At 41.2% G+C, this 14,764-nt stretch overlaps 1 protein-coding gene across 4 annotated transcripts in view; it reads right to left on the reverse strand.

Moving 5' to 3' along the window:
• Positions 1 to 6,676: 6,676 nt before the first annotated feature.
• ZNF454 (zinc finger protein 454) overlaps positions 6,677 to 14,764 on the reverse strand; it is a 31,450-nt gene continuing 23,362 nt past the window's right edge. For all 4 annotated transcript variants that reach the window (XM_010830703.1, XM_010830705.1, XM_010830704.1 and 1 more), the window contains one exon: positions 6,677 to 11,797. In XM_010830703.1, the coding sequence (XP_010829005.1) occupies positions 10,464 to 11,797 (1,334 nt within the window). In that variant the 3' untranslated portion in view covers positions 6,677 to 10,463. The remainder of the gene's footprint in view (positions 11,798 to 14,764) is intronic.

Below are 14,764 nucleotides of genomic sequence, written 5' to 3' on the forward strand. Positions count from 1 at the left end.
CAAGCAAACCCTCAAGGACTGAGGCAGCTCCCAGAGCTGTGTCCTTCGGACAAAGGACCCCGTTCTCACGGGCAGCTCCCCGCACCTGCAGCTAGGCTTTAGAATTCCTCCAATATAATTGTTTGAAGACAAGGAACAGCATAGCACCAAAGATATTGAAATTATCAGACAAGAATTCTAAAATAACCTGCTTATTTTGAGCCTGGGAAATAAGCCCTTCAACCCCTCCACTAGCATTCCGTCTTCAAAGACTGCTACCTAGAGAAATGCGAACTCTATTTCCCTTATAAAAATATAAATTCTTCAACCAGGCTCCTAATGACAGACTTAGGTTTCCTAAGTCCAAGGTTATTTTTGTAGCTTTCTTTTTTCCTCTTTTTTTTATATTAAACAATAGCTATTGATGACTTCCCTTGAACTATCCACATTTTCAAGAAAAAATAATAAAATAACCTGCTTACTATGAAGACAAGCTTGAAACTATCATCTGTGAAAGGGATCACACACAATCTAGCATTTTGAATAGAATAAAAGATCTACTTTAATTTTGCTATGTAACATTTCATTTTGCTATGTAATATTTCTTCAGAGGACAATGCTGCAGTCTGTATATAGTTTCATAAGGTCAAGTTTGCTAACCATGCTTTTTTATATCATATTGACTTTTTGCCCAATGATTGAATTTTTTTAAAAAACCAAGAAAAGATAAAAGGCTAAAACCACATAGAGATGAAGACCCAAGTGCCAAAAATGTGCCCAAAGTAGTAACTCTTGAACTCCATTCAGAGACACTCCTTAGACTAAGTTGTTTATCAGGGAATTCAACTGTGATGGAAAACGATGTGTACAAAGTGAAGTGAAGTCGCTCAGTCGTGTCCGACTCTTTGCGACCCAGAGGAGCCCACCATGCTCCTCTGTCCCTGGGATTTTCCAGGCAAGAGTACTGGAGTGGGTTGCCATTTCCTTCTTCCTGACCCAGGGATTGAACCCAGGTCTCCCGCATTGTAAGCAAGGCGCTTTACCATCTGAGCCACCAAGGAAGTCAAAGACTCTAAATCTTCACTGAAGTGAAAGATTTTTAAAATCTTCACTGACATTCTCACAAGCATTAAAATCAAGTTATAATTATCTTCTTAAGTAAAGTGAAAGAAGATTTTGAGATAAATTACTTCAGAAATACATACATCTTATTATCTATATTTAAAGGTCAATCTATGTTTTTAAGTCATATATATATACACACACACACACACACATATACACACAGATAAGATAGATAGATATACATATATATCAACCCTGATAGTTCAGTTGGTAAAGAATCTGCCTGCAATGCAGGAGACCCTGGTTCAGTTCCTGGGTTGGGAAGATCTGCTTGAGAAGGAATAGGCTACCCACTCCAGTATTCTTGGGCTTTCCTTGTGGCTCAGCTGGTAAAGAATCCACCTGCAATGCAGGAGACCTGGCTTCGCTCCCTGGGTTGGCAAGATCCCCTGCAGAAGGGAAGGGCTACCCACTCAGTATTCTGGCCTGGAGAATTCAGTCCGTGTGGTTGTAGAGTTGGACACCGAGCGACTTTCACTCAGTTCACTCATTTCTGTACCAGTTCAGTTCAGTTCAGTTGCTCAGTCGTGTCCGACTCTTTGCGACCCCATGAATCGCAGCATGCCAGGCCTCCCTGTCCATTACCAACTCCCGAGTTCACCCCTATTAGTAATTCAAAGTACTGACTCATAGATCACAGATAGACCAATGGGACAGAATCCGAAAGAACAAAACATGTGGTAAAAGATAAAGATGACACCTTAAATCAGCGGGAGGAAAAGATGGCTTAATTAGTAAATAATGTGACATCTGGATAGCTATCCCCCCAAAATTTAAATTGGCCCTATAATCTCACATCTTACACCAAAATTATTTCAAGGGATCAAATATTTTAAAGTAAAATATAAAGCTGGAAAATAGTGGATAATTTAAAAAGTAATCTTGGTGTGGATAAGTACTTTTTACCTGATTTAAAACTCAGAAGCAATAAAAGAAAAGATTAATCAACTTTGTTTAAGAATCAAAAGCTTTATAAGGAACAAAAACACCACTATCCACAAAGTCAAAGACCGAAACCAAAACTAATAAAATACATTTGTAACTCATGACAATAGCCTAATCGTCTTGTTATAAAAGTGAAGTCACTCAGTCATGTCCAACTCTTTGCAACCACATGGACTGTAGCCTACCAGGCTTCTCCGTCCGTGGGATTTTCCAGGCAAGAATACTGGAGTGGGTTGCCATAAGAGAGAGCCTTTAAACTGATTTCTAGAAACCAACAAGCCTAGAATGAGAAAAACAATGGCTCTTAAGCACATGAAGTGATGCCCAATCTAATAAATACATGAAATGATGCCCAATATAATTCGCAGTAAGATAAGGGCACTCTCAGTTATGACTAAGTGCCAGGATCTAATGTCTAGCATGGTGTCTGAATTAATAAAACTGTATTGTACACTTGAAAGTTGCTATGAGAGTAGAACTTCCATGTTCTCGCCATTAACAAGAGCAAAATGGTAAGTGTGTGAGGTGAAGGCTGTGTTAACTAACCTTATTGTGGTAAACATTTTGAATATATATGTACATCGAATCATTACATTGTACACCTTAAACTTACACAATGCTGTAAATTGATTATATCTCAGATTATATTTCAATCAAACTGGAACAAAAACCCATCTTGAGACACCCTTTTGCTCAGACTGGCAAAGATCAAGGAGTTGGCTACTGTTCTGTGCTGGCAAGCTGTGGGGCCCCCCCCTCCCATGCCTGTGGGCACACAGTACAGCCTCCAAGGAGGGCTAGATGCCACTGCCTGGCTAAGTTAAAAACTGCAGGCACCCTGTGGACCTAACAATCCACTTCAGGGAGTTTTTCCACCAAAAATACTTGCCAATGCACATAACCAAGAACATTAATTGCAGCATTTCTCTTTCTTTAATAATTTAAGCAGATGTACAATGTATGTCTGATAGACCACAAACATGCTGTTTTTCAACAGGAGAAAACACAAGGTTTATTTGCATGTGCCTGAGGAGCTCTCAGTAATGAGTAACTTGCTAAACTCAGAGATAAAGGCTTATATATCAACTTAACAAAAGGAGGAACTTCACTGGGAAAGTATACCAGGTTCTGTTGGGTGCTTTTTTTTAACAGACCATTTTATACCCTGTCTTTTTTCTTAATATATATATATTTTATTGAAGTATAGTTGCCTTACAATGTTTCAGGTGTACAGCAAGGTGATTCAGTTATACAAATACACATATATTATTTTTCAAATTATTTTCCATTATAGGTTATTACAAGATATTGACTATAGTTCCCTGCATTACAGTAAACCTTTGTTGCATATCTATTTTTTAAATTAGAAATCTAGCATTCTATTTATACTAAGTCAAACAAGTGGAATCAAAATGTCATCAAAATATTTGTTAGGCAAAAGTTCATGTTTTCTAAAATATATATATTACACATACTATTTCTATATTCTTTTTTTTATGTTCTTTCTCAAGCCTTAAAGAACATTAAAAAAAAAAAAAAAGAAGAGATGGAGAAACTGGAAAACAAAAACTAAATGAAATGGGAGTACTGAATATGAATAGAAAAAGTGAAACAAATTAGATAAAAGAAAAAGATCATCATTTTAGTTAGCATCAAATTCGAGTTAATTTCTGACTTCCCCATACCTCAATGTGCTCTTATCACATGCAATGGAATATTTTGCAGCTATTGGAAAGAGTCGTAATGGAAAGATCTTTGAGATATGTTGCTAAATAAAAGCAAAATGCAGGACAACATATCTAGCACCTGTGTTATAGAAAGTTGTCAGTTGTATATGTACAGACTATCTCTGGAAGGACACATCAGTTCAGTTCAGTTCAGTCGCTCAGTCACGTCCAACTTAGTGACCCCATGGACTGCGGCACGCCAAGCCTTCCTGTCCATCACCAACTACCAGAGTTTACTCAAACTCATGTCCATTGAGTTGGTGATGTCATCCAACCTTCTCATCCTCTGTCATCCCCTTCTCCTTTTGCCTTCAGTTTTTCCCAGCATCAGGGTCTTTTCCAATGAGTCAGCTCTTCATATCCCCTACTGCTGCTGCTGCTGCTAAGTCGTTTCAGTCATGTCAGACTCTGTGTGACCCCAGAGACAGCAGCCCACCAGGCTCCCCGGTCCCTGGGATTCTCCAGGCAAGAACACTGGAGTGGCTTGCCATTTCCTTCTCCACATATCCCCTACAGGCCTCAGCAAATTATTCTTGGAAATAGTTAGATCACCTGTTTCCTAATTTAACACACATCTGCTCATCCTACTATGTGCTCAACTTGAGTTGGATGCTGGGCTAAGTTCTTAACATAAGCTCACAGACTTGTTGGGGAGCTAGACAAAGAGACAATGATAAATCAATCTGGAGTGCCAAGAGCTACTAGCAGTTTCATTTTGGCAGGGTAAGGTGATAGATGAGGCTGGACAGGCTACATGGATCTGGTTGTGAAGGGCCTTGAAGGCCTTGCTTTTGAGCAGGTGTGACCGTGGTTGGATCTTTAGGATGGACACGTCACGTCACTGGTGGCTGGAATGGGAGATGGACTGGAGCCCGCCACAAAGACTGCCAGGAGCCGGGGGAAACTTACCAGGAGGAATCTGGTATAGGACTGCCTGAAAATATTTATAACTCCTTTATTTTTTGTATCAGGATGGCTAAAAATGGTAAAATAACATCAGGTAATAATCAGAGTTGTGTCAGAGAGTGACCCTGTACTTTGGTTAAGTAAGGTATGTTGCCGAAATAAATTAACAGTTGAACTTTAGGTGGTTAAACAGTTTTTCTAACTTTAGAATTTCCTATTCACACAAGGGAAAAAAGTTGGGAAAAAAATAAAATCACAATTTTTACGCTCCGGTAAACTTTATATATCAGTGGCAACTAGCTGGAACTTAGAAATTTGACATGTAACACCTAAAAACTGGCAGTAGCTTCCTTTGTGTTACAGTGCCAAAGGTCATCGCACAGGCTGGTCAGGCTATCGAGGTCTTGCCTCTTCCCCTACAACCTCATCTTGTTCACATGGTTCCCAACTCTGGCTCCACCCACACCTTTTTAAAGGTTCCTAACCAGCCCATGATGGGCTTCCCAGGTGGCCCTAGTGGTAAAAAATTTGCCTGCCAATACAGAAGATGTAAGAGATGCAGGTTTGATCACTTGGTCAGAAGATCCCCTGGAGAAGGGCATGGCAACCCACTCCAGTATTCTTGCCTGGAGAATCCCACAGACAGAGGAGCCTGGCAGGCTACAGTTTATAAGGTTGCAAACGGGTGGACACTACAGAAGCGACTTAGCATGCACACAACCAGACCATGATAGTTCCTACCTCTGAGCTTTCTTTCCCATTTTTCTCATATGTTCACTCTATCTAGCACACTCAAACTTCATTCCTTTTGTGGCTCTTGTCATAAAGTAATTCCTCACTGAGGTCTGCTGCAACCATGCAATCTAAAGCTGGGCCCCTGACTCTTTTTCACACTATCTTTATTTACTCATTCCACATACTATAATTACTTGCTAAGTATTAATATTTCCTTTTATAATACCCATCTTCACTATTTAAGGTTCATGAAAGTGGAAACTATGCATGTATAACCACTGTACACTATGCTTGGCAGACATTATTAAATGAATGACTATCTTCTCTTTTCTGGTTTTCTGGCCACCAGCATTCCCTCATGAGGGAATCGTTATCACAGGCTGCCCTCATGACATGTCCCAAGGCCATGCTGTCACGCCACACTGCCTCTCATCTACACCCACATCAGCCTCTCCCTGACATTTAAAGCCAAGTTGCTCTCTAGGGTGGCCTAGAACATACCATAAAGGAAGTGACCCAGTGCAATACGCAGCCTGGGTCAATTCTCTGATTCACCCTTTACCAGTTCTGTGACTTCTGACAAATCTCTAATCCTCTCTTCAACCTTCAGATGGGGATGGTAGAAATGGTCTCACATAACTGTGAGGATTAAGTGGGAATGCTTACAATAGTACCTGGCACCAGTTATGCCCTCAAACGCTAACTGTTACCCCCAGTGACTGACGACACAGCTCTTGATATTCCACAGCCTGCGCACTATGCTTTCTAGGGTCAGGTAGGTTTACATAGTCAGCGCAGGGAGTTAGAACCACATTGGCCATAAACAGGTAAACACACTTGGAAGCACCATTTCTAGCCACTCTTCAGTTCAGTTCAGTTCAGTTCAGTTCAGTTCAGTCGCTCGGTCATGTCTCTTTGTGACCCCATGAATCGCAGCATGCCAGGCCTCCCTGTCCATCAACAACTCCCGGAGTTCACCTAAACTCTTGTGCATCGAGTCGGTGATGCCATCCAGCCATCTCATCCTCTGTTGTCCCCTTCTCCTCCTGCCCCCAATCCCTCCCAGCATCAGGGTCTTATCCAATGAGTCAACTCTTCGCATGAGGTGGCCAAAGTATTGGAGTTTCACTTCAGCATCAGTCCTTCCAATGAACACCCACTCTTAGTGATATCTAATTAGATCACCAGGCAGTTTGCACATCTTAAACACTGTATACTTTTCTCACTTATTTTCAGAAAGACACATTGATTAGTAATTCTTACAGAAACTTTTTTTTTTTTCTGAGGATAGTGATGTGTGTGTGGTGTACAGGGTAAGACAAAGAACGAGGAGGGACATGTCCATACAACCAAACCCCAACATGGGCAGAGAACCATCATGAGCACAATGGAGATGTCCTTGAGTGATGGAAATAGAGCCTTGTATTTTTCTTCCCTTCACAAATTGATATAAAAATATCAAAAGTGAAAATAGGATCCAAAATATATTTAGCAGGAGTTGAGGTGGGCACCTTTCCACTGCAGGATAAAGCAGGTAGGAGTGGTTATTTCCAGATTGTCCTGGTGGCTAATCCAGCATGGGCGGGTAGAGCAAAGTACAAAGAGGGTAAAAAAGAATTAAGACAGCTACAGGCTGTGCACTCTTAGATTACATTCATATGTGGGAACTAAACATGGTTATTTTCTCAACCAAAGACATGCATGCAGTTTAGAGCTATTTGTTCCAAGACTCTGTGGCTGGAAGCCCTAATCTGCTACAAGGTCAAGGTGCCATTTTAAGTGCAGTCATTGAATATGGAGAAAGGCAACATCTTGATGAGGTGCTGCTCTCTAAGCTAGGCAAACTTACCAGGGAGAACTCAGGTGCAAAATGAATCAGCTGGCGATGAGGAAGTCCTGATGAGAGAATTTGAGTGGGGAAACTTGGAAAAATTATTTTTCCCTCAGGAGCTGGCACTTTCAGTAGCTATTCATGGAAGCCTGGAGACATCGAAGAATATAACAAAGAGTCTACAAGCTAATTCTCTACTCAAACCCTTCCCCAGCCAGAGTAGAATTGGTACTTCCAAGGACAATTCCAAAAATTACTGGGCAATTCCAAAGTGCCCTAGGAAAGCACTGGGATGGGAGATGGGTTCTAGGTCTGCTTCTGTGTCCTTTTCCTAGAGTCCAGGTGAACGGGATGGGTACACTGGCTCAGCACTTCCTCTGCCGCATGTTCAGACTCATTATTTTGAGATGGTATAGACGTGGGTGTGCTGGGAAGTGTCTGTGCCACCAGAGGGGTAGTGAGGGATGGGCTGGATGTGCTGAGGATGGAGGGTCCCAGTGATCCTCATCTTCTGTCACAGTGTCTATCAGCAAAACTAGAAAGGTGAGTTGCAGAATGAACTGCTCCATCTAGGAGGCTTGGGTAAAGAAAAGTCCCTGTCAGTAACTGCTCAACTCTTTTCTAACGCCATGCAGACTGGCTGGCAGAAGCAAAGGTGGCTGAGGGACTCTAAGTCAGCGTTCTCAAAAATGCACTTTTGGGGTTAAGCCAAAGGCCAGACTGCTGGCGTGCAGAGTCAGACTACTTCAGATTTAAAAAGTACAAAATAGCACCCAGGCAACTTTTGGCTCCCTTAGTTGAGAAGGTCATACATAAGGTGTTAATAATGTGGCAGACTAAAGTCACTGCTAATAGTCAGGTCAGATGAAGTATAAATACATCCAAGTCGGCTCAGGCATTTTTAATAGGCCATTTATTTTTGCCTTTCCAGACAAGGGAGTGACCAGTCATCTCAGAGGTCTAATTTCATGAAGACCCAAGCCTAACAGGAGCGGTCTCAGGGAAAATGGACTGTCATTGGATGGAGGGCCATCAGACTGCACTAATGCTGGTAGGACAGCTGCTGCAGCTGTCACTGGGATGAGTGGCAGCAGGAACCTTAGCCCAAAGGCAAGCAAACACCAAGGGGCAACAGCTCTTATTAAAAACAAAAGGAAGAACTTAGCTGAGAAATGTGTTTCTTGTGAGGGATTCAAGGTAAGGAGGTGACAGGACCAGTGGGACACAGGGATAGTACTGAAAGCAGATCTCTGCAGCAGTGAGCAGTTTTCTAAGTTTATTGTTGGATCTGGGGTTGCCAGCCCTGAGAAGCTACAGATGAACATGTATGGACCCAGGGCATGATGGGTTCCAAGCAACCTCTTGAAATGCCGCTTCCCAAGCAGCTCATCCAGGGAGAAAGGATGAGTTGTTGATCACCTAACAGGAGATAGCAACCCAAGTAGGTGGCCTTTATTAGGTGGTAGCTGAATTTAGAGAACTTGGAACTTTAAGCTACTGGAAGCTTCCAAGTCTACGTTCAACCTGAAGTCCTGATTCCACCATCACAAAGAATATCCTCTCCTATAACTTGGAGCTGAGGTACAGCTTTCATGGGGGCTGGCAGTCACCAGCTTGATGGAGAGCACTTTCACAGACCAGGAACCTGCCACACTGCTTCCCAGATGACAGCTGACTTGCTCTTCCACCTTCATGCCTTAGCATGCTCCAGCCTGCAGTAGTGTGGGCTCCTCATTCTTTGTGATGGGGAAGGGGAGGTGCCATGAGGGGCTGTATTTGAAGGCACATGGATGTTATTTTATCTGTGATTTCTACTGACAGCACTAAAGAATTAAAGATAGTGAGGGAACTGTACCTGCAGGACTAGAGTATCACTCCAACTTCTGGGAGCGGCCCCTGCCACAGAATGTCACTCCATGGAATTACTGCTGATCACTCCATGGAATTACTCAACATGCTGCTCAGTACTGTCAGAATGGGGTAATCTTTAAATGGTAGAATACCCAGATGGTGGAGAGGAAATGGCAACTTTTAAATGCAAAATCAGAAATTCAAAGCTCTCTCCATCTTCCGTGAACAGAGTTGATACCTTCAGAAAAGTAAACAACAGGAAGGCAAGGAACAGGATCCAGCAGTTCAATATTCTGGGAGCAACAAATATACTCTAATGCAGTGCACACAGAGGACTGCCCAGCCAAGGGAAAGGGTGGTTAAGAGCATTCTGACAACCCGCCTGAGGCTCTAACCTCATCAGTTGCACATCATGAAATGGCAAGTCACAGAAGCAGAGGTGGCCCAGAACATAAAGGTTTTAGAATCATCACACCCAAAGTTGAGCATGTCCCTGACTGCCATGTGTCGAGTACTACAATGCAGAACAATTGCAAGGAAATGTCTGCATAGACTATGTCCCTAAATTAGGGATTATCCAAGGGTCAGAGTCAAGCTGAAGCCCAGAGGAACTGGGTAACTCAGGAATTTAGATCAACCTCTGCCTTCCAGACAGGGGTCCCGTGTTCTGAAAGCTGGGTTTAGTGCAATATCCAGAATCATGGGCTGTGTATGAGGTCAAGTCACCAGTCCTCAAGAGCAAACTGGGTGGTAGTAATTGACGTGATGCTACCAATTAGGAGTTGCTAAATCAAAAGAGGACACACTGTTCAAATGAATTATCCCAGGAGGAGAATACAAGTAAGAAGCCAGTGGACATAGGAACCAGGGAAATCTGACAAAAAGTGGTTTGAAGCAGAAGGCAGGAAGCATAATTTAACTCCTGGGCCAATGCATAGATAACTGTACTTTCTTTACACTGGTGTCAGCAGTAGCGGGTGAGGAAAACAAAGGTTCCATTAAAGGTAGAAATCCTCCTACAAGTAAAGTAAAATGCTTACAGACCATTTTCTTTTTTGTTCCTTTGCTTCTCACCTTAATTTTTACAATTTCATAATTTTTCTTAATGGTGAACTAATTTCCACGTTGTTAATGAAGGTCCATTCTGGTTCTGATACTTGGTAATTCAGACTAATTAAATATCACTGCTATTCAACCAAGATACGTCCTGAAGTATGAAGAGTATTTGCCATTCTTAAGGTCTCAAAACCCAAACTAGTGTGAACCTTGACTCTCAGTAAAAAAATGACTATCTTCAAGTAAGCTTTCATGGTTATTCTCCTGCATTCAATAATTAATACACTCAGTCTCAAGGCTCTTCCATGTCACTTTTCTCCTATATGATGTCTCTGATGCTGAATGAGGTTTGCAGTCTGGTTAAAAGCTTTCCCACATTTATTACATTTATAAGGTTTCTCTCCTGTGTGAATCCTCTGATGTTGAGTCAGGTGTGTACTTCGGATAAAGGCTTTCCCACAGATTTTACATTTGTAAGGTTTTTCTCTAGTATGAATTCTCTTATGCTGAGTGAGGGCTGAATGGTCGCTGAAGGCTTTCTCACATATATTACATGTGTAAGGCTTCTCCCCAGTATGAATTCTCTGATGTTGGGCTAGGGCTGATTGGTCCCTGAAGGCTTTCTCACACAAACCACATCTGTAAGGTTTCTCCCCAGTATGGATTTTCCGATGTCGAGCGAAGGATGAATTATCCCTGAACGCTTTCCCACATTCATTACATTTATAAGGTTTCTCCCCGGTATGAATCCTTTGATGTTCAGTAAGGGAAGAGTTCACCCTGAAGGCCTTTCCACATTCATTACATTCAAAAGGCTTCTCTCCAGTGTGAATTCTCTGATGCTGAAGAAAACTTGTACTCTGATTGAAGGCTTTGCCACATTCATTACATTTGTAGGGTTTCTCTCCACTATGAATATTCTGGTGTTTGGTAAGATGTGCCCTACACACAAAGGCTTTGTCACATATATTACACTTAAAAGGTTTCTCTCCAGTATGTATTCTGTGATGGTGGGCAAGGTGTATATTTCGGATAAAAGCTTTTCCACATAAGTTGCATTCAAAAGGTTTCTCTCCAGTATGAATTTTCTGATGATAAGTAAGTGAGGAGCTCACTGAGAAGGCCTTGCCACATTCTTTACATTCATATGGCTTCTCACCAGTGTGAATTCTTTGGTGATGGATGAGGTGTGTGCTCTGGTGAAAGGCCTTCCCACATTCTCTACATTCATATCGCTTCTCTTTAATAACAATTTTCTGATTTGCATTAAGTTTTTCACTATGAATCTTCTGATGTTTATTGAGGGTTGAACTCTTAGTGAAGACTTTTCCACACTCACTACACTCAAAGGCTTTTTTGCTAGATTGAAATCCCTGACTTTGAACAAAAGATGAGTTCATGGTGCCGGGTTTCCCAGATTCATCACATTTCTGGTCGCCAACCACAGACAATGTTTTCTCATGAGCAAGCACCACTTGCTCCAAGTTTATCTCCTGGCCTCCATGCTGCCATTCCAACAGGTCATCATATTTCCAGCAACTATCTCTAGTGAATCTTTCCTTTATCATCCACTGACCCAATTCTCCTTCAGGAATATCTGCCTTGAGAATAGATTTCTTATTCGTAGGTGTAATCACCCAGTCTGAAAGACATTAAAAATAAACATGTCTGTTTTATCATAGTAAAACATCTAGTGGGGATAAGAACATGACCTTGTTTATAATGCTAACAAAGAAGTTGCAATTTTGAAGACTTCTTGAAATGAATATAGAAAAAGGGGAGAAGAGGTGGATAGAAGACATGGCAGGACCGGGTTGATTAAATATACTATGTATGAAGCAGGAAAATTTGGAGATGGCATTCAGAAATCATAGGCCTGAGTAAAATATTTATTTTCTTTGTGATTACAGAGAAGTTACCTGAATTTTAAAGTCTCAAAAAACCTATACAGACTGCAATATACTAACAGATAAGGAAAAAAAAAAACCAAACATGCATCTTATCTATTTTAGTGATATGGGCTTTAAAATAACCTAGATGTGGCCTTAAGAAACCACTGCAACTAGAGGTCAACATCTGGTAGAAAAAAAGTTCAGCTTTCAGAGTAACTACTAAAACCAGCATTTATGTTTTGTGAACTCATTTCAGCATTCAGATGGAAAACAGAAAGTCAGGCTGTGAAACACTGATATCTACTAATCAAGTTAGGACTTTCTGCTGTGGTAAGGGCTTCCCCGGTGGCACTAGTGGTAAAGAACCCGCCTGCCAGTGCAGGAGATAGAAGTGACACTGGTTCAGTCCCTGGGTCGGGAAGACTCCCTGGAGGAGGAAATGGCAACCCACTCCAGTATTCTTGCCTGGGGAATCCCATGGACAGAGAAGCCTGGTGGGCTGCAGTCCATAGGGTTGCAAAGAGTCGGACACGAACTGAAGTGACTTCACACACATGCACGCTACTGGTAAGGAAGCAATGTCTTCAAACCTATATGAATGTGACATTGATATGAGGAAAATGTACCATGATGATATATATGTGAGCACAGAAAATTAGGAACAAAGCAGAAAATCTGCCAGGATACATCCAGTATGTCTTGGAGGCAAGGCCCTGAATTTGGGGAAAGGACTGTACTAGTCATTAGAAATGGGACTCTGCTACTGGGATATGGGCCATGGTCTCATGAGTTGTCTGGTAAGATGATTCCTCTCCCCACAAACAAACTCCACACTTACTCAACAACATTCTCACTTGGTCTCATGGTAGCCTGATATTAACAAGCAGAATTCTGAATGCACATTAGTTTCTGGTACATATTTGTGAACGTCTGTCTTTTGTTTATTTAAGACTTTGTACCAAGAAATGCAATGATAAGCACTTGATATTAACATAGATGATGCAAAGATTCCTGGGAAAGCCTATCAAGAACAAGCCTCCCTCAACACTTTTTTCTCCTACTCCCTCCAGAAAATCTATTAAGAGCTATAATCATTATCATCATCATCATCTCCTTGTACTTATCTGGAAAAGAAAGTTAAACAGGTGCACTTCAAGGCTAAAATCCTTGTGAGCTTAGAATAACATATCTTCACTCAAAAGAAAGAATGTTTAAACACCTGTTTTGCCAAATCTCAAAATCTTAAGAACTGACTTTTGCTTCTGGACCTGATAGAGTGGCCCTGTGGCAGACCAATATTATTGCAAAAAATAACTGAAAAAATCTGCATAGAAAAAAGAATCTGTCTAAAGTCATCAGATATAACTTGAGACCAAAGTGATAGTCTAACATTTGAGAGAGAATAGAAATGCAGAAAGGTGATCCAGTTTTTTTCCTCACAGAATTTGATGAATTCTTAAGTTTCTCAAGGTAAGAAACTAAGCTAAGTAGAAATTCAGAATTCTCTATAGTCTTATAGTACCGTTGAGCCAAAAACTGGAGTTCAGGACCTTCTTGGGGTGGGGTGAGTGGTGGTCACAGTAAACATATAAAGCTCTCACCTGGGACTCCTGGAGGGCTACAACTCAGTAGCAAGGGCTTCTTGAACATTCAACCCAATCTCCAGCTAAAGAGTCCCTGGATGGATTAGGAAGGTTTGCTTTCACTCCTGCTGTCTACCAGAGGGAAGGCAAGCTTTCTCTGGAGGGAAAATAACATCATCCAGAGCCTGTTCACTCCTTCATACATAATGTCTAGGATTCAGTCTTAAAGTACCAGGAGTACTAAGAAATTATTGAATCAAGATAAAAAGCAAATATTAGACAAAGATCCTTAGAACTCAGATACCAAAGTTATCAGACATGGGGTTTAAAAATAAGTGTGAATACTATGTTCAATAAAACAGATAAGAATGAGAATTTTAACAGTGAACTAGAACCAAAGAATCAAGTGAAAATTCTAGAACTGAAGAATATAATAAATGAAATAAAGAACTCAATAGATGGATTTAACAGTATATTATTGGACATAACAGAAGAGAGGAGTGTGTGCTGTGCTTAGTTGCTCAGTGGTGTCCGACTCTTTGTGACCCCATGGACTGCAGCCCGCCAGGCTCCTCTGTCCATGGGGATTCTCCAGGCAAGAATACTGGAGTGAGTTGCCATGCCCCCCTCCAGGGGATCTTCCCAACCCAGGGATCGAACCCAGGTCTCCCTCATTGCAGGTGGATTCTCTACCGTCTGAGCCACCAGGGAAGCCCAGAAGAGCCTATGCACCACAACTAAAGAATAGCCCCCACTCCCTGCAACTAGAGAAAAGCCTACGCAACAAGGCAGACCCAGCACAGTCAAAATAAAAATAAATAAACAAAATCATTTTAAAAATATTATTGCACAAAATAATACTAGAAATGTCTTGAGAGGTTGAACATATATACATAATTAAAATACATAAGAAAAGTTAACACAAAAGATGAAAAAAAATAGCATTGTTTCAAGTTATTAGCATTGCCTGGGAATTACTTATTTTGGATTTTATTTACTAGACTTAGAAATAAAAGACAGTTAAAGAAGATACAAGCTCTTATGGGGGAATATAGAACAATAAAAATAGTTGATTCAAGAGAAGGCAAGATAGAAGACAAAAAAGAGATTTAAAGCTAGTGAGTAAAATTGAAA

This window comes from Bison bison, unplaced genomic scaffold (genome assembly GCF_000754665.1).
Source record: "Bison bison bison isolate TAMUID 2011002044 unplaced genomic scaffold, Bison_UMD1.0 scf7180017864519, whole genome shotgun sequence".
Lineage (NCBI taxonomy): Eukaryota > Metazoa > Chordata > Mammalia > Artiodactyla > Bovidae > Bison > Bison bison.